Source organism: Oncorhynchus clarkii, chromosome 14 (assembly GCF_045791955.1).
Source record: "Oncorhynchus clarkii lewisi isolate Uvic-CL-2024 chromosome 14, UVic_Ocla_1.0, whole genome shotgun sequence".
Lineage (NCBI taxonomy): Eukaryota > Metazoa > Chordata > Actinopteri > Salmoniformes > Salmonidae > Oncorhynchus > Oncorhynchus clarkii.
The window spans coordinates 7,674,110-7,694,928 of record NC_092160.1 but is presented as its reverse complement, the minus strand read 5'-3'; the positions used below and the strand labels follow the sequence as shown (position 1 = coordinate 7,694,928).

The 20,819-nt window shown below is 44.5% G+C and overlaps 1 protein-coding gene across 1 annotated transcript in view; it reads left to right on the top strand.

Moving 5' to 3' along the window:
• LOC139366197 (SPARC (osteonectin), cwcv and kazal like domains proteoglycan 1) overlaps positions 1–20,819 on the top strand; it is a 270,417-nt gene that overhangs the window by 197,904 nt on the left and 51,694 nt on the right. Inside the window, exons 5-7 of the mRNA XM_071103419.1 lie at positions 5,367–5,487; positions 9,533–9,665; positions 11,880–12,003. Of these exons, the coding sequence (XP_070959520.1) occupies positions 5,367–5,487; positions 9,533–9,665; positions 11,880–12,003 (378 nt within the window). The remainder of the gene's footprint in view (positions 1–5,366; positions 5,488–9,532; positions 9,666–11,879; positions 12,004–20,819) is intronic.

The window sequence follows — 20,819 nt, the reverse complement described above, 5'->3', positions numbered from 1 at the left end:
TCAGACCCTTATCTCAGTACTTTGTTGAAGGACCTTTGGCAGTGATTACAGTCTCAAGTCTTTTTGGGTATGATGCTACAAGCTTGGCACACCCCCGAGTGGCGTGGAAGTCTAAGGCACTGCATCTCAGTTCAGTACAGTACCTGGTTCGAATTCAGGCTGCAAAACATCCGGCCGCGATTGGGAGTCCTATAGGGCGGTGCACAATTGACCTCAATTCAGTAGTGGGGTGTAAGAAATGATCAGACATCATGACATCATAACCAGTCCAATAATGTTAATGAACAGTAACACACACTAGTCCAATAATGTTAATGAACAGTAACACACACTAGTCCAATAATGTTAATAAACAGTAACACACACTAGTCCAATAACGTTAATGATCAGTAACACATACCAGTCCAATAATGTTAATGAACAGTAACACATACCAGTCCAATAATGTTAATGAACAGTAACACACATCAGTGTTTAAAATAGAAAAAACAACAATCATTAGGAATTCTTAAATCACCAAATGCAAATGTTTATAGTTTCACAACCTTGAAAAGTTTTTCTGAAGGTGTAACGTTTTTAACCAGTTCGATAAACTGTAAATAGTGAACAATAACTCATTAACTTGTTATTTATTGTGTGTGTGTGTGTGTGTGTGCCTATCAGTGGGAAAGCTGGGGGTGTTTCTTTTTAATTATTCTTTATTTTTTTACTTTTATTTAACTAGGCAAGTCAGTTAAGAATGCATTTTTATTTACAATGACGGCCTAGGAACGGTGGGTTAACTGTCTTGTTCTTTAGTTTGATACGTTTATTGAAGTCTGGTTGACAGGGCAACTCGGAGGTCATGCTGGCTGTCCAGTTTGTTTCTGCTTTTAGTTTTCAGCATGGCCATAGCAGAGAAGCCACTTTCACACAGACGGGTAGTGCTGAACGGTAGCATGATTCTGATTTCATGAGGATACTCTCCCATTACGCTGCACCAGGACATTGGCCGTGTCATTTCCGGGAAGCACATGCACAGTCCGCAATCAAATGACAGCGCCACCGTCAGATCCTCTTCGTTGCTTGGCAACGTGATGCTTCCCATCTCCACCCGAAAGGCCCGTATCCAGTCTCCTGTTCTCCTCCGGGAGGTAGTCGCAAGAACATACCCTGCAGCTTGACAAGATGCTGTTTAACGGTTTGTTTGTGTGTCGCTGTGCGCTTTGTTGATCAGATTCTGAATCTCAAAATCAGCACTGGGAAACATGTCAATCCTCCCGTTAGAAACATGATTTGCCCAAAACAGTTAGTTTCATCTTGAAGGCATCCACTTTGTCCCTCTGTTCAAGTCGATTGTGCCACCTCCCTTGCATTGACACATTGAGAGAATTCAGATGATCAAAAATATCCAGCAGGTAGGGAACTTGCGCGAGCCATACCTCACAATCAGAATGTTCGGCAGAGATGACTTGTTTTCCGAAATAAATGCAACAATCTCCGAAGGAAATGCAGCAAAGGAAGCTCATAAAAGGCGACCCAACACTTTACCCCTGGAAAGACAGCAGACTTCTGCTTGGTAAAGAATCTGCTGGTGCTCCATCCCCATATCCCTGCAGAAGGCCTGGAAACGCCTGCTTTTCGTGGAACTCTTTTTTTGATATAGTTGACACACTTGATCACATCCTGGAGAGTGGCGTGGAGCTCAGGCACCATGTCCTTCGCTGCCAATGCCTCCCTGTGTAGGAAGCAGAGGTTCCACGTTGCACTCGGCGCTCTCTCCAGTATCGGCTTTGCTACTCCGGGGTAGCTTTCCCGTCATGGCAGCTGCCCCATCAGTGGTCACTCCGACGCACGCATCCCAGGCCAATCCCACAGAGTCCAGGTACATATCCATTGTGTTAAAGACAGCCTCTGTGGTGGTGGTGGTGGGAAGATCATCACTAAAGAGGAACTGCTCCTCGAAGTTATGATCCCAGACGTGTCTGACGTAGACCATTAGCATTGCATGGTTAGCCACATCCGTGGATTCATCAAGCTGCTGTGCGTAATGGCCATTTGCACTGGTGCTCTCTGATGCCTGGTGCGTTATGTCCTCAGACATGTCCTGTATTCTACTCCTCATGATGTCATTGGATAGCGGGGCGGCTTTAAGTTGGCGGTTGACTCTCCCAAGATTTCAGTGCACAACAATTGTGTGTCACATTTGGATCCGTGTGTGTGTGGGGGGCGAGAGCGTTACTGTGTTCGTCAGTGAGTGAGTGCAGCGTGAAAATCCTCAGAGTCCGAACGTAGCTAGTCATTTCACCAATGCGGACACACTGCTCGTGTAAAGACAGCAACAATAAGCGGTGCAGCAGTTACCTTTCAAATCGTTTAATGTTATATACAGTTGAAGTTGGAAGTTTACATACACCTTAGCCAATTACATTTAAACTCAGTTTTTCACAATTCCTGACATTTAATCCCAGTAAAAATTCCCTGTTTTAGGTCAGTTAGGATCACCACTTTATTTTAAGAATGTGAAATGTCAGAATAATAGTAGAGGGAATTATTTATTTCAGCTTTTATGTCGTTCATCACATTCCCAGTGGGTCAGAAGTTCACATACACTCAATTAGTATTTGGTAGCATTGCCTTTAAATTGTTTAACTTGGGCCAAACGTTTCGGTTAGCGTTCCACAAGATTCCCACAATAGGTTGGGTAAATTTTGGCCCATTCCTCCTGACAGAGCTGGTGTAACTGAGTCAGGTTTGAAGGCCTCCTTGCTCGTACACTCTTTTTCAGTTCTGCCCACAAGTTTTCTATAGGATTGAGGTCAGGGCTTTGTGAAGGTCACTCCAATACCTTGACTTTGTTGTCCTTAAGCCATTGTGCCACAACTTTGGAAGTATGCTTGGGTCATTGTCCATTTGGAAGACCCATTTGCGACCAAGCTTTAACTTCCTGACTGATGTCTTGAGATGTTGCTTCAATATATCCACATCATTTTCCTACCCCATGATGCCATCTATTTTGTGAAGTGCACCAGTCCCTCTGCAGCAAAGCATCCCCACAACATGATGCTGCCACCCCCGTGCTTCACGGTTGGGATGGTGTTCTTTGGCTTGCAAGTCTCCTCCTTTTTCCTCCAAACATAATGATGGTCATTATGGCCAAACAGTTCTATTTTTGTTTCATCAGACCAGAGGACATTTCCCCAAAAAGAACGATCTTTGTCCCCATGTGCAGTTCCAAACCGTAGTCTGGCTTTTTTTATGGTGGTTTTGGAGCAGTGGCTTCTTCCTTGCTGAGCGGCCTTTCAGGTTATGTCGATATAGGACTCGTTTTACTGTGGATATAGATACTTTTGTACCTGTTTCCTCCAGCATCTTCACAAGGTCCTTTGCTGTTGTTCTGGATTGATTTGCACTTTTCGCACCAAAGTACGTTCATCTCTAGGAGACAGGACGCGTCTCCTTCCTGAGCGGAATGATGGCTGCGTGGTCCCATGGTGTTTATACTTGCGTACTATTGTTTTTACAGATGAATGTGGTACCTTCAGGCATTTGTAAATTGCTCACAAGGATGATCCAGACTTGTGGAGGTCTACAATTTGTTTTCTAAGGTCTGGGCTGATTTCTTTTGATTTTGCCATGATGTCAAGCGAAGAGGCACTGAGTTTGATGGTAGGCCTTGAAATACATCCTCAAATTATGTCAATTAGCACATCAGAAGCTTCTAAAGCCATGACATAATTTTCTGGAATTTTCCAAGTTGTTTAAAGGCACAGTCAACTTAGTGTATGTAAACTTCTGACCCACCGGAACTGTGATACAGTGAATTATAAGAGAAATAATCTGTCTGTAAACAATTGTTGGAAAAATTACTTGTGTCATGCACAAGTAATTTGCCAAAACTATAGTTTGTTAACAAGAAATGTGTGGAGTGGTTGAAAAACTAGTTTTAAAGACTCCAACCTAAGTGTATGTAAACTTCTGACATCAACGGTATATATACACTACCGTTCAAATGTTGGTCAACTTTCCTCTCTTCTCCTCACCTCTTCCTCTCCTCCTCCTCTCCTCCTCCTCTCTTCCTCCTCTCCTCTCCTCCCTAGTGAATATATGGAATCAGAAGAACTGAGTAATGATAACTGATAACTGATGATAACTGATAACTAATGATAACTGATAACTGCTCCCAGTCCTACATATTTCCCTCCTTTACAGCACCCCCATCTCTCTCTTCCTCCTCTCCTCTCCTCCCTAGTGAATATATGGAATCAGAAGAACTGAGTAATGATAACTGATAACTGATGATAACTGATAACTAATGATAACTGATAACTGCTCCCAGTCCTACATATTTCCCTCCTTTACAGCACCCCCATCTCTCTCTTTCTTCCTCCTCCTCTCCCACTTTCTTTATTCCTTTTCTCTCCATCCCCTGTGGGGGGATTTGTGTAGTAAGCGTAGCGTGAAGTGACCGAACGCTCAGAGCCAATGTGTGTCTTTGATCTTCGTCACCTTAGACGCCAGCCACCTGTGTCTCGCAGCCACGGAGATAATGTTGCTGGGGAGATTGATGTGAATGTAGACAGGGCTATACTACTCGCTTGCACAGAGTTCTGATGAGGCAGGTCCAGAATGGTCACACTCCAAAATCTCTAGCTACATCCATGTCTCTCACTCTTCCCTATGGTTCTTACTTTTCTTAATGCAATGTGTATTCTCAGCTGTTAGATTGCTGAATGTTGGAATGGCTGAAGGTGCAGGTTAAATACATAGGTTTCAGTTTCAGATCAAGGAGGAGGATTTAGGGTTCACTGTTTTATAAGGTTGAGATCCTGGAGCATTTAGGGGCCTGGCCACTGCTATAAGCCCCCTACAGACACACACCCTCTCCCTTGCGTTCTCCCCCCCCCCCCCCCCCCCATCTCCCCCGCTCCTCTTCTCTCCCCTCTATTTTATGGTTGCTGGCATTGACAGAAATGCTTATTTCTGAATGGCGAGGGCGGACATTTGTCGAAGCACTGAGTTAGAGGGCGGTGTTCGTGTAGTTGTGTGATGCTGATATGGCACTCAGGTTTTTTCATCGGACTCCTTTCCTTTATCTCTGTGTCTGAATGATTGAAAGATATTTCTCGGTTGTGAATAGACTCTCTTCTCCGCCCCCCCCCCTCTTCTCTCTTTGTTGCTAGAATCCATATTCTCTCTGGACTGATACTAGTCTGACATGAGCAGGGGCGCAACTTTCACTGGGAACGGGGGGGGGGGGGGGGCATTTTGTCCCGCCCTGGATATGAGCATACTTGTCTTGATGAACTTTCCATTTGTACTGCCAATGGTAGGTCATGATTTAATAATTTAGTGATGAATTTTGTCCCTTCTCTCTCTCCATGTAGCTCCGGACGCCACTAAAGACCCGTGTCTGAAGGTGCGCTGCCCTGCTCACAAGGTGTGTTTCAGCCACGACTACCAGACAGCCATCTGCACCAACACCAACCACAAGCAGTCTAGACACAGGTAAGACTCTCATAAAGCACACCATTAGCCCTTAGTCGTCTACAATGTGCGGTAAAGGAAAAGAAAAGCTCAAACTCGAATGCCTTTCTTTCGCTTAATGGCTTTAATGATGTATATACTTTAGTAACCTACAGTACACCCTGGCCTGGTATTAGCCACACCACCCACCTGCCTCCTAAGTGCAAATCATGTGCAATCCCCGTGTCCTAGCCTCTCTCTGCAGCCATATCATTACATATAGGATCTCTGTAGGGGAGAAAAAGAAGGGGGAGGCGTGGGCCCCCCTCAACACTTGATCCCGGTGCCTCTCTCCAGTCTTCAGTTTAATACAAACAAATCTAAATTATGCAATGGCCGTTAATAGGGAGTAAGTGCTCATTACTCATAATTACTGGCGCCTCTGGGTGTACAGGCGCAGAGAAGAGCAGAACAGAGACTCGTCACTGGAGGGCTCCAAGCACGTCTTCTGTCGCTACCACTGCTCTGCTGATCTAGTTTCAAACTGAATATATCAGAAAAAGAGCCTGTGTACATTAACATGCATTCAATTGTTGCGAATACTCTGGTTAGTACAATAGTTAGATTAAAATGTTGGCAATGCTTTGCAAGAATAAGGATTTCCCTTACAATCCGGTTTACATGGTAGCCTGGCTCAGGCTACCTGATAGGACTGATAGGCTACCTGATAGGACTGATAGGCTACCTGATAGGACTGATAGGCTACCTGATAGGACTGATAGGCTACCTGATAGGACTGATAGGCTACCTGAAAGATCAATCAAAATAAACGTTCTACTGTATCACAGGCATCGTCTCATTTTGGGGAAACCTATTTGATTCCGAGTTCAGACATATACAGTTTGTATGTGAAAACTGTTTCAAAGATGCACACTTTCGGATTTTCCAAACTCACTTCGCCAAACTCACATTTTCGCCAACGAGGAAGGCTCGCGTTCCTTGTCATAGCACATGCACAGATCAAATACACAGCTGGAACTTTAGTTAAAGTGTTCAGATGTCCTAATCATTTGAATCGTGAGACCTTCAGGGTGATATTTGGGATGATGACTTGTTCATAACTTGTTCAATTCAATGACGTTATGGCATATTAAAACAGATTGAAATCTACCGCAGAGCTACGGACATGCAGAGGCACTCAGTGTTGAGTGTGATGTACTCTGAGTGACTGGAGCACAGGTTCATATGCTGTATGTCTACACTATACCAGCTGGGTCATTGTTATACTGTGCCGTTAACCTAGTCGAGCTCCATTTCCACTGTTAAAACAGCCAGCTGTGGTGTGTGTGTGTGTGTGTGTGTGTGTGTGTGTCAAGGGAAACACAGCTGACCTCCCCCCCCACACACACACACACGAACGGTCGCACACACTACCACCAGGAGGCCAATGAGATGGAGAGAGACCCTGCCGCGATTTGAGAGAGCTGGACAGAGAGCACTAAGGAGGCAGGCAAATGAAGAGAAACCGATGGACAGAGAGAAACAACAAGATAGGAGGAAAATAAGTATTATTCCCTTCTCTCTCTTTATTCTCTCTCCTTCTTCCTTTTGCTCTCGCTCGCTCTCATTGTCTCCTTCTCTCCTTCTCACTCTCTCGATCTCGCTCTCTCTCCTTCTCTCCCTCTCACTCTCTCTTTCTCGCTCTCTCGCTCTCCCTCTCTCCCTCCTTGTGCTCTGTGGTCAGTCAGTCAGAATGATGTCCGCTGGGTAAAGAAGAGAGTGAGAGTTTCACGGCAGGGTCTCCAGGGGTGGTCTGTGAGCCTAATGCCCTCCCCTCTTCCCACACACGTACGCACGCACCATTCTGTCACACCCCGACACGTAACACAGAGACCACACGCATGAACAAACACAGGCGTGTTGGACACACAGCTATCTGACAGCGATCCTTCTCTCCCTCGCCATGCGTATGTGTTATCTACCCAGACATAGATACCCTGACTAGAGGAAGCACACGCTTCAACACACCCACATACACACACACTCACACGCACACACTCACACACACAGCTCTCCTAGGCTTTCAGGGTTATCTATGAAAAGGAGGGAGGAAGGAGGAGAGAAAGGGGAGGAGAAGGATGAGGGTGGACATCTTTAGGAGATTTTGATCAGCCTCATCAGCGTTTTATATTACACAGTATTATGAGACATAATTGCTTTTTTATTCACTAGTAGGTATTGGCAGTGCGTGGCATGTCTAATCTGTGATTATAGTGTTTTTGTCACGGCTGGGGAGATGGATAATTATAGGCATCAAGGAGGTGTCTGCCTGCCGATCCGCACCGCACCATGCTGCCCCAGACCTGGACGGGAATGGACCCGTTTCACAGCCAGAGATGTGTGACAGATTTCCCCCGTACCCCCACTCTGACACCCGCACCCTATTCATTCTCAAGTCAGTGACGTTCGCCGTACATCCCAGTTGTCAGATTAATTTCTCTAACTTCACACCTCTGGTGTTGTTGTAGAGGAGGGTGATGTGTCGACAGACAGACTGGGTGAGGGAGGGCGGAGCACTTAACGAGAAGATTGCTGGAAGATTTTATCCAATGTAATTACGCTCGTTATAGAAAAGCACTGGTGGACCAGGGCCTACATTACCCTGGCACACACACACACACACACACACACACACACACACACACACACACACACACACACACACACACACTACTATCCCCAAGGAGAGAGAGAGAGAGACTGAACCATGGATGTACAGTACATCATTTGGTTTGAGAGTTACAGCAGTAATGGACGCCTCGGGCGCCATCTTGGTACGAAGACAATTAGATTGGAGTGATTAGACATGCTGTTATTATTCTACTGCTGTTGTTTTGGACCGTTTGGAACAAGTAGTGTAGTTGGCAGACCTGTTTATCTACTGAGTAGACAACTTTGATTGGGAGCGATGCAATTGTGTGCAATTTGACTTCTGCAACGTGCATTTTGAATGCAATTTGGATGCAATTAAAGTTGTATGAACAAGCAATATCCAATGAAATTGAGTTCAAAGGCCTAGGTCAGTCAAAAAACGTGATTTCTATGTGTTCTTATATAACAGCACACTATGAGGTATGAATAATACTGTGAGATTGTGAACGTTATGATAATGCCCGGGAACATTAAGCTAGCCAAGACCAACAACACAAACAAATGGACTATATAGATGCAAGTAGTGAGTGGAGTTACAAACGGACTATACTAAACAAGTTAAATGTCTTATCTGTGATGAAATGTTTTCCACACTCATAGCTACATGTAGCCTACTTGGACACTGGTTCCCCACATTACCCACTGTCCTACACTAAATAGCCTGAAGCCACAGGGCTCTTCTCGAAGCCGTCCTTATTTCCCTACGTGGGAGCATTGCCAACCGTAGATCGGGATGTTTGACCTGGTTCATGTACATTGAACAGCAGAGCAGCTTTTCTGCATGTTTTGTTATTTCTATGTAACAAAAAATGTACGCCGAATTTTGTTTTTGACGCCTCTTTTACAATGGGGCTCAATTGGAAAGAATGTGGTTTTCCCCAATTTGTGGGCGTGGGAAATTCCTTACGTGAAGATCGACTCAGACTATTAGTTAATAATAAAAGAGTTCTAAACCTCTCTGCCAATAGCAGCTGTTCAGTTTTCCCCTCCCCCACGCAGACCACTCCCAGACAGTCCTAGCAAAAGTCTTCCTTGAGAAATTTCTCTTTGCTAAGAAGCTATTTTTGTGTCTTTTTTTTTAAAACCATTTTAATTTAAATGATCACAGTACATAATTGTTACCCAGAAATTATTTGATATTGTGAATGAAACAGCTGCATTGCACCATTAACATCCACTGTTGTCATTGGAAGCCCCTGGAGTTTTGTTCAACTTCCTGGATCTCTTACCACAGTGCTCTCAGACATTTGTAATCGAGATACTGAGTCGAGTAGAAATGAACAATCAAATCTGTTCGCTTATCTTTGAGTAATATGCTACTATATTGCATTATGCGCGTGTCTCTCACTGCCCCCCTCCCCTCCTCTCTCTTTAGTGTGAAACCCAGAAAAGAAAGATTGGCCCACAAACACTGGGCAGGAGCAGGGGCCCATGGGAAGTGTGGTCCGTGCCCTGTCATCCACCCCAGCCCCGTGTGCGGCTCTGACGGCCACACCTACTCCTCTAAGGTGAGACGCATACCACCCCAACCCATCTTCTCTCTCTCCGTCGTTCTCTCTTTCTTTAATATCTCGTTTGGCTGCTCATTTATAGTCATAGGTCTACACACACACAAACACACACACACACACACACACACACACACACACACACACACACGGAGAGCTTCGGAATGGCGACGCTCCGTAAATGCCCGCGTCAGCCGTGATGGATGACGCTGAGGATGAACTGTGTCTGCCGATGCCATTTGATTCCAGAGTCCTTCGGCTAGAGAAAAACAACCTCTCCCTCTTCTCCTCTCTTCTCCCTCGGTCTCGTTCAGTTCTTCCCTCTCTTTTGCTCCCCAATTATCCCTGCTTTGCTCCCCCATCCCTCCACCTCACCCCCTCTGTCACCTTTACTGAGATAAAATGCCCATAGAATGTAAGCCCTTTTAATAACTAGAAACCACTCTGTAACCACAGACACACATACACGCACGCATGCACACACAAAATCTAATCTGGCCTCCGTTACCACTGAGGGAGGCGATCCTCTGCCACATAGATTCGCAGAGATCAATCAGCCCTCTTCTCATGGGGGTTCTGTCATTAGCACACACTGACACACACACACACACACACACACATACCTGCCCCCACTCCCCTTTGCCTCATCCACTCCAGAGGTGGAGAGGGGGATTGGGGTGTCACTCTCCATCAGAGAGCGAAGGAGGGGAGGGGGAAAGGGGTGGCAGTGTTGTCCCTCTCTCCTCTCCTTTTACCTGCTCCCTCTGGCTTCAGTGGTCTGGATAAATGTGTGGCCTCAGTTAGCTGCTAGTGATGTCGCCCCTACTGAGACGAACAGCAATATAACGGTTAGCGCCTGGGCTAAGAATCTGGCTCTTATAGTGTAGTGCTCTTATAAAGTGTGAAATGATGTTGGATTCTCACATGCATATACACACACACACACACACACACACACACACACACACATACACACACACACACACTCCAGATCCCATTATCAGAAGGATGCTTTCATCTCTGGAGAGAGACTGCAGCTTGCAGAGTAAAGCCCTTTACATTGCTCCTCTCTCCTAACTCTCTCCACTTCTCATCCTTCTCTCTCTCTGCTCATCCCCCTCTCTCCTAAACCCGCTGGATGAGTAGTGCTTCAGTCTGAACTCCTCGGCCCCCTCCACTCACTGTGGAACAATCATGTCCTCTCTCTTTCTCTGTCTCATCTTCTCTCTTTCTTTGTGTCTCACTTTTATGTTCCCTAATTCTCTCTATTACTGTGTCATTAGAGTGTAATGAACCTTCTGTCAAAATAATATAGTATTTCTTCGTCTCCCTATCGCTCTCTCTCTCCCTCCTTCCTTTTCCTTCTACTGTTCTCTGTACTTGACCCTCTACTTTTACCTCCCTAATTTTCTGTTTCTTTTCTGCATTTGTACATCATTTAAAACCGTACACAGAGAGAGCGAGAGAGATATTCCAGAATGTTCTCAATACTGACACAGACAGTGTTTGACTAGCCTGGAAATGGCAGCAAATTGAATTTTCTGGGGAATATTTCATAGGCTTCCTCTCCTCCCTCTGGACAGATAATTCAATATGTGTTGAACGGGAGAGTGGCGTACCTTTGTCAACAAATTGCATTAGGCGACATTAGTGCCGCTATCTAAGAACTGTCAGGGAGGAGGTGATGGATTTAAATTGGAATGTGTGAAATTGAAAGTGTCAACGGGAGAGCTGAGAGGAGAGAGACTGTGTGTGTGTGTGTGTGTGTGTGTGTGTGTGTGTGTGTGTGTGTGTGTGTGTGTGTGTGTGTGTGTGTGTGTGTGTGTGTGTGTGTGTGTGTGTGTGTGTGTGCGCGCGCGCGTGTGTGCGCGCACGCATCTCTTGCAGACCCTCAGAGGGAAAAATTGATTTTATTTTGACAGAAGGTTCATTATTTCAGGGATATTGTTTTAGTGCATTTAAAGGCTATTTCCATTTATTCATGACCTGATTACTGTACTCTGCTGTTGTATTGAGAAAATGGCTATGCTCTAACACACAAGCCAGGAAAAGAAAGCCAGTGGTGTGTGTAAAAGTGTGTTTACATAGCTTCTTAGTGGCCACATCTGTTCATTTGAGCTGAATGTCCAACATTACCTCAAGGGAGACTTGCCTACCTCATCTGCCTCTCCATGAAGAAAGACTCCACTACCCATGACTCTCTGTGTTTTGTAGTGTAAGCTGGAGTTCCAGGCATGCACATCAGGGAAGAGCATCGCTCTGAAGTGTGAGGGACCGTGCCCATGTCTGCCTGGTCAGGAACTGGTCAAACCACACAGAGACAAGACAGAGAAGACCGGTGAGTAACCTTTAACCCTAAACCTGTCAGTCTGTCAATGAGTCTGTCAGTATAAGTCAGTCGGTCATTGTGTAGGTGGCTTTTTTAATTGGCAAAATAAAGAAGTGCTTCGGTTGCACACACAGGCACATGCACACACACACGCACACACCAGTTAAAGTACACACAACCTTTTGTCCCAGCGTAGCATCTTGATCTAGTGAAATAAGCGCTGGTATTATGACAGCACATGCTGCCTCTGTCTGGCCCTGTTTGGTTTAAAGATGCCTGTTTCCATACATCACATTACTAACACACTGTAACTATGCTATCAATGCTCATACTCCACATAATTTACTCTCTTTAGTACGAGATTTGCAGCCATAGCGGTGAAAATACAACTATTGATATCCTGCTGACATTGTGAAGCCAGTGTTGCAGCTGTACTTCAGGTACTCAACGCATGATGCATTTCAATACAGGTTAGGACAGAGTACAAGCGGTTGTATTGCGTGTTGGATTAAGCGCATTGTGTGTGAATTTTGCATCGGCACTAATGGAATTTTAAACCTGCATAGATGAGCTCTACCCTTCTAGATGTGATCTAATGGTATGTTTTAAATAAATCCATGCGACTAAAGCTATTAGGAGAAACACGGCCTGTCATTATGAAAAAGAGACCAAATGTGTTCATTATGAATTGATTCATAAGCTGTCAGTGAGTTTCCTCGTGATCAAATACAGCCCTGACAAGATCTTTTAATCAGAAAGTGGTGGTGATGTGTGTGCCTGAGCAGGGTTAATCTGAATGCATCACAGAGACGGTGGCAATCAAGTTAATGCAGTCACATATATGCGGACACACACACTGGAATGTAAAACAAGCAAAAAAACTCCTTGTGGTTTAAGGAGTTTCCATCTCTTTCCCACCTCCTTTCCCATCTCTCTCTCTCTCTCTCTCTCTCTCTCTCTCTCTCCCATCTCTCTCTCTCTCTCTCTCTCTCTCTCTCTCTCCCATCTCTCTCTCTCTCTCTCTCTCTCTCTCTCTCTCTCTCTCTCTCTCTCTCTCTCTCTCTCTCTCTCTCGACAGTATAGCAGTATGGAGGGTGAGGGAGTGAGTGTGTGTTAAGACAGTATAGCAGTATGGAGGGTGAGGGAGTGAGTGTGTGTGTGTGTGTTAAGACAGTATAGCAGTATGGAGGGTGAGGGAGTGAGTGTGTGTTAAGACAGTATAGCAGTATGGAGGGCGAGGGAGTGAGTGTGTGTTAAGACAGGATAGCAGTATGGAGGGTGAGGGAGTGAGTGTGTGTTAAGACAGTATAGCAGTATGGAGGGTGAGGGAGGGAGGGAGTGTGTGTTAAGACTGTATAGCAGTATGGAGGGTGAGGGAGTGAGTGTGTGTGTGTTAAGACAGGATAGCAGTATGGAGGGTGAGGGAGTGTTAAGACTGTATAGCAGTATGGAGGGTGAGGGAGTGAGTGAGTGTGTGTTAAGACAGTATAGCAGTATGGAGGGTGAGGGAGTGAGTGTGTGTGTGTGTGTTAAGACAGTATAGCAGTATGGAGGGTGAGGGAGTGAGTGTGTGTTAAGACAGTATAGCAGTATGGAGGGTGAGGGAGTGAGTGTGTGTTAAGACAGGATAGCAGTATGGAGGGTGAGGGAGTGAGTGTGTGTTAAGACAGGATAGCAGTATGGAGGGTGAGGGAGTGAGTGTGTGTTAAGACAGGATAGCAGTATGGAGGGTGAGGGAGTGTTAAGACTGTATAGCAGTATGGAGGGTGAGGGAGTGAGTGAGTGTGTGTTAAGACAGTATAGCAGTATGGAGGGTGATCGAGTGAGTGTGTGTTAAGACAGTATAGCAGTATGGAGGGTGAGGGAGTGTTAAGACTGTATAGCAGTATGGAGGGTGAGGGAGTGAGTGTGTTAAGACAGTATAGCAGTATGGAGGGTGAGGGAGTGAGACAGTATAGCAGTTTGGAGGGTGAGGGAGTGAGTGTGTGTTAAGACAGTATAGCAGTATGGAGGGCGAGGGAGTGAGTGTGTGTTAAGACAGGATAGCAGTATGGAGGGCGAGGGAGTGAGTGTGTGTTAAGACAGGATAGCAGTATGGAGGGTGAGGGAGTGAGTGTGTGTTAAGACAGGATAGCAGTATGGAGGGCGAGGGAGTGAGTGTGTGTTAAGACAGTATAGCAGTATGGAGGGTGAGGGAGTGTTAAGACAGGATAGCAGTATGGAGGGTGAGGGAGGGAGTGAGTGTGTGTTAAGACAGGATAGCAGTATGGAGGGTGAGGGAGTGAGTTTGTGTGTGTTAAGACAAGATAGCAGTATGGAGGGTGAGGGAGTGTTAAGACAGGATAGCAGTATGGAGGGTGAGGGAGTGAGTGTGTGTGTGTTAAGACAGGATAGCAGTATGGAGGGTGAGGGAGTGTTAAGACTGTATAGCAGTCTGGAGGGTGATCGAGTGAGTGTGTGTTAAGACATAGTGGTGCTCTCCATCATAAGCAGGAGATTACAGTGAGGGAGGGAATGAGAGCTGTTGCTTTATATTCCTCCCTCCCTCCCAATCTCCTGCTTATGACGGAGAGCACATCCCCTTTCCATCTCTTTATGTATATAACTATACAAACAGGTAAACACCAACATAATAGCCAGAAAAGCTTCAATGCGCCTTGGCATAGATCCTACAAGTGTCTGGAACACTATTGGAGGTGTGCGACGCCATTCTTCTACGAGAAATTCCATAATTTGATGTTTTGTTGATGGTGGTGGAAACCGCTATCTCAGGCTCCACTCCAGAATCTCCCATAAGTGTTCAGTGTTCAATTGGGTTGAGATTTGGTGACTGAGACACACACCACACACACCACCTTTAAATCCCCTATGCTCCTTTGAGACCCCTCTTTCATAGTCACTGAGCTCTCTTCTTAGCCATTGTAGCCAAAATAATGGGCAACTGGGCATTTTTATACATGATCCTAAGTATGATTTAAGTATGATTTGTTTTTGTATAGCCATGTTTTGTAATGTATCCACACCCATAGTGCATCATGTACGTAATGATCTTGTGGGGTGAAAGGAATATATTTGGGGATGGGATCGCTCTGTTGGAGCAAAATATCGTCAATAAAGGTGGTAAATTGGGAGAATAGAGCAAGATGGGCAGGGACACTGCTGTCCTTGCTTCGGGGGGAAGCTTGTTCCACCATCGGGGTGCCAGGACAGAGAAGAGCTTTGACTAGGCTCTTCCTTGTCCTGTCGGGTGGAAGGGCCAAGAGACCAGAGGTGGCAGAACGGAGGACTCTGGATGGGCTGTAGGGTTTGAACATAGCCTGAAGGTTGGGAGGGGCAGTTCCTCTTGCTGCTTCTTAGGCAAGTACCATGGTCTTGTAGTGGATGTGAGCTTTGACTGGAAGCCAGTGGAGTGTGGGGAGGAGCAGGGTGACATGGAAGAACTTGGGAAGGTTGAACTCCAGGCGGGCTGCGGCGTTCTGGATAAGTTGCAGGGGTTTGATGGCACAAGCGGGGAGCCCAACTGGCAGCGAATTGCAGTAGTCCAGACGGGAGATTAGGACCTGCGCCTCTTCCTGTGTGAGGATTTTGTAGAGCATGAACCTACAGGAGCGAGTCACTACTTTGATGTTTGCAGAGAATGACAGGGTGTAGTCCAGGGTCACGTCAAGGTTCTTTCCACTCTGGGATGGGGACACCATGGAGTTGTCAACCGTGAATGAGAGATCTTGGAGCGAGCAGGCCTTACACGGGAAGAAGAGCAGCTCCATCTTGTCTAGGTTGAGCTTGAGGTGGTGGGTCGACATCCACGCTGAGATATCTGCCTGGGACGCGGAGATGTTTGTCAACACCTGGGTGTCAGAAGTGGGGAAGGAGAAAAGTAGTTGAGTGTCATCCGCAAAGCAATGATAGGAGAGACCATGTGAGGATATGACAGAGCTGAGTGAACAGGTTATATAGAGAGAAGTGGAGAAGGCCTAGAACCAAGCCCTGGGGGACACCAGTAGTGAGAGCACGTGGTCAGACACAGATACTATCAACGTCACCTGGTAGGAGCGGCCTGCCAGTTAGGATGCAATCCAAGCGTGTGCCGAGCCTGAGACGCCCGGCCCTGAGAGGTTGGAGAGGAGGATCTGATGGTTCACGATGCCGAAGACAGAGGATAGATCTAGGAGAGTGAGAATAAAGGAGAGCGAGTCAGCTTTGGCAGTGAGAAGGGCTTCCGTGACACAGCAGAGCAGTCTCTGTTGAGTGACTCATCTCGAGTCAAGAAGTTCATTCTGAGAGAGATAACAAGAGCGTTGGTCAGAGACAGCACACTCAAGTGTTTTGGAAAAAAAGAAAGAAAGAAAGTATACCGTTCTATAGCTTTTTCACGTCAGAGGAGTCAAGTGTTGGTTTCTTGAGGAGGGGAGCGACTGTGATAATTTTGAAGTCAGAGGGGAAGCAGCCAGTGGTACGGGGTGAGTTGATGAGGGAGGTGAGGAATGGGAGAAGGTCTCCAGAGATGGTCTGGAGAAGGGAAAAGAGGATGGGGTCGAGCGGGCAGGTTGTCGGGCAGCAGGGCATCACTAGTTTCAGGATTTCATCTGGAGAAAGAAGGGAGAAAGAGGTCAAGACAGGCTAGTTACAGTGGTTCTTCCTTTAAAAGTTGCGTCATACTGCAGTACACCTTGCGGGCTGCCGAAGAATTCTATGGCACGTTATTTAAGTGTCAGCCATTGTTGTTATTAATGCTAGTTAGTGCTAGTTTGACCAACAGAGGGCATATTTGAGAAGCATTTGACCGTTTTTAATATTGGCTGTACTGGAGAATTTAAAACCTTTTTTGTAAGAACATAGTATATGGAATTGATTTTAAGAAATGTAGCTTAATTAATGTGATTAATATAATGGTGTTTCTATTCCAAGAAAAAACAAAAAACAGGAAAATATGGCTCTGGACAACGTGACCGGTCGGGAGTATGCTACTAAGAGCAAAAATAATCCTAACATTTCCACACCCTGATTGTAGTCTAACCAATACCCAAACGGAGATTCAGTGAAAATAAAAATGTTGTTGATTTATCATGACCAGTCCCCATGCTTGTCTCGGAGCAGCGTGACGGTGCTGGAATAGTTGACCACATTCGGGTAGGCTATTGCTTCAAATCCTATTATAACAATGGGATGACTTTGGGTGTTCCAGTAAGCAATAATGTGTTGCCTTTATTAGCCTACTTTATTCTGAAAAATTCATACGTAACTCTGCCAAGCCAACAAGCAAAAATTAACTGGTGAAGGCCATCAAGACGTTTTGGCTTGAGAAATTGACGATACAACAATGCAACAAATGCATTGATCATTCCAGCAAGGTTTTACTCGTGGTCGTGGAGCTGGGGGGAAGTAGAACTAAAATGTAGTTGAAATAAACATCTGCATTTTGATTATTTTTTCTCGTTATTTTATTAAGGATATGCCCCTTTTTTTTAAATGTTCTCCTAAAATGACATACTCAAATCTAACTGCCTGTAGCTCAGGCCGTGAAGCAAGGATATGCATATTCTTGGTCCCATTTGAAAGAAAACACTTTGTACTTTGTGGAAATGTGAAAGGAATGTAGGAGAATATAACAGAATAGATCTGGTAAAAGATAATACAAAGAAAAAAACAACCGTTCTTTTGTATTTTTTTGTACTATCATCTTTGAAATGCAAGAGAAAGGCCATAATATATTATTCCAGCCCAGATGCAATTTAGATGTTGTCCACTAGATGGCAGCAGCGTATGTGCAAAGGTTTAGACTGATACAATGAACCATTGTATTTCTGTTTTAAAAAATTGTATCAAGACTGCCCAAATGTTCCTAATGTGTTTATTTTATAGCTTTTCATGTTCAAAATTACGCACTCTCCTCAAACAATAGCATGGTATTCTTTCACTGTAATAGCGACTGTAAATTGGACAGTGCAGTTAGATTAACAAGAATTTAAGCTTTGTGCCAATATCAGATATGTCTATGTCCTGGGAAATGTTCTTGTTATTTACAACCTCATGCTAATCGCATTAGCCTACATTAGCTCAACTCAACTAGCTCAACTCTTCCCGTGGAAGAGACACCGATCCCGAAGAGGTTTAAATACTCAAAAGTTTGACATTTCTAACTCAAAACCTTATGCAACCGCTGAATAAAGCACACAGTATACTGTACAGTATCTGTTCATCAACATCTTTATGCTTCCGTTAAGCATCAAACACATTACAAATTGGGGGGATTTTCACACATACAGGAGCCGGGCTATTAAGAGTCTATTGTCCTGCTAATAGTCCATCATGGGTGGATGGCTTCTTTTGTATTCCAATGTATTGAATGAATGTATTAATTACAGTCATTTACCATTCTCATTCTCGTAGTGGAAATGTTGTTTGCTGAGTTCACAATCTCATTTTCAAGTCCTTGTTTAAAAAATAACGATATTTAGGAGATTATTCCGTTTTCAAATAACCGAAAGTGAGCGGTTGTAATCTGAATAAAGAGAGAAAGGCCGTTCTTGAACATGGGGTGAGACAATAGGCCCTTTTAATTTTGTCTGGCTTGCCATTCCAAATAAAATGGAATATTTTTTGCTCATATAATTTAAACAGGTGAAGGCAAAACCATAAGCAAATAAGTAAACTGATATGACTAAAGAGGTAATCGGGGGGATTTTTCCAGGTATAGACAGGTATTTTCATCAAGGACCCGTTGTTTGCAGAGACCACAAACAGGAGGTGGAGTTCCCGAGCTCACAGGTGTGCCTGACATGGGTTGTGACTCCATCCCGTTCCTTGCCCTCTTCAACGTGTCATTCTCCGCCTGACTCTCCGCCAATGACGTGACTCTCCGCCAATAATTACATTTAGGGGATTGGAGGATTCTAAATTAATATCTAAGGTTTATTTTTTCGTTAGGGCAAATCTGGTATGTGAGAATATCTAAGGGGATTTTATGTCATTATAATGCAGGGTTAATAATAATAATAATAATCGCTTTGTGAATAAGGATGCATTATGAAAGGAAAAGGACATGTGCAAGAGACAGTGGTAATATTTTTTCCTTTTAGAGACTGTAATACATGGCACTAACCCTGACTCACGTTTCTTAGGTGTTCATAGGTCTAGGTCCATATATTGCTGGTGTTTTTTTTGTTTTTTTACAAACAATGCTTGTTTTAGTTAAACACTCTTCACAGACCGTGCTTATTTGAGACGAAAACTAGCGATCAGTTGTGGAGTCGTGACTTTTTATAATCACTTATATTTTTCAGTCCATTAAAGTTTGGCCATGTCACTTGACTGCTACTGTACCTTTTAAATCTACCTTTCCAATTCTTTTGAGAGTTTGGGATTTACAAATGTGCGCTTTTCATGTCATTTTTTGTTAAGGCAAATCTGCTCTGTGAGAATATCTACGGGCCTTTTATAGAATTATAATGCAGGGTTAATAATCATAATAATAATAATAATCGTTGGGTAACAGATCGTCTCTTGGAACTCATTAAGAGGCGGCTTCTATCTTCAATATGCTTTGTTATCCAAATGTTTAAAGTGTGTGTGGGCGACGGAGATGGTGCAGTTCGAGGTCATTCAAAACATTTCTTTATTAAAGACGATCAGAAAGATTGTTGGTACTTATTTATTTTGGTCCTAAGCCATGAATGAGTGAGTCACTCAGCTTTATGTACAGTAGGTGCCGAGGCTATATGACTGCGCCATCAACTTGATTATTTAGCAGACATTACTTGCTGCTTCTTTTAGTCAACACATATCTACAGTTGAAGTCAGACGTTTACATACACTTAGGCTGGAGTCATTAAAACGAGTTTTTCAACTACTCCACAAATTTCTTGTTAACAAACTATCGTTTTGGCAAGTCGTTTAGGACATCTACTTTGTGCATGACACAAGTCATTTTTCCAACAATTGTTTACAGACAGATTATTTAACTGTATCACAATTCCAGTGGGTCAGAAGTTTACATACACTAAGTTGACTGTGCCTTTAAACAGCTTGGAAAATTCCAGAAAATGATGTCATGACTTTAGAAGCTTCTGTTAGGCTAATTGACATCATTTGAGTCAATTGGAGGTGTACCTGTGGATGTATTTCAAGGCCTACCTTCAAACTCACCGTCTCTTTGCTTGACATCATGGGAAAATCAAAAGAAATCAGCCAAGACCTCAGAAATGTATTTGTAGACCTCCACAAGTCTGGTTCATGAACGCCTGAAGGTACCACATTGATCTGTATAAACAATAGTGCGCAAGTATAAACGCCATGGGACCCCGCAGCCGTCATTCTGCTCAGGAAGGAGACGCGTCCTGTCTCCTAGAGATGAACGTACTTTGGTGCGAAAAGTGCAAATCAATCCCAGAACAACAGCAAAGGATCTTGTGAAGATGCTGGAGGAAACAGGTACAAAATATATATATCCACAGTAAAACGAGTCCTATATCGACATAACCTGAAAGGCCGCTCAGCAAGGAAGAAGCCACTGCTCCAAAACCGCCATAAAAAGCCAGACTATGGTTTGCAACTGCACATGGGGACAAAGATCATACTTTTTGGAGAAATGTCCTCTGGTCTGATGAAACAAAAATAGAACTGTTTGTCCGTAATGACCATCGTTATGTTTGGAGGAAAAAGGAGGAGGCTTGCAAGCCAAAGAATACCATCCCAACCATGAAGCACGGGGGTGGCAGTATCATGTTTTGGGGGTGCTTTGCTGCAGGGGGGACTGGTGCACTTCACAAAATAGATGGGATCATGAGGTAGGAAAATTATGTGTGTATATTGAAGCAACGTCGGTC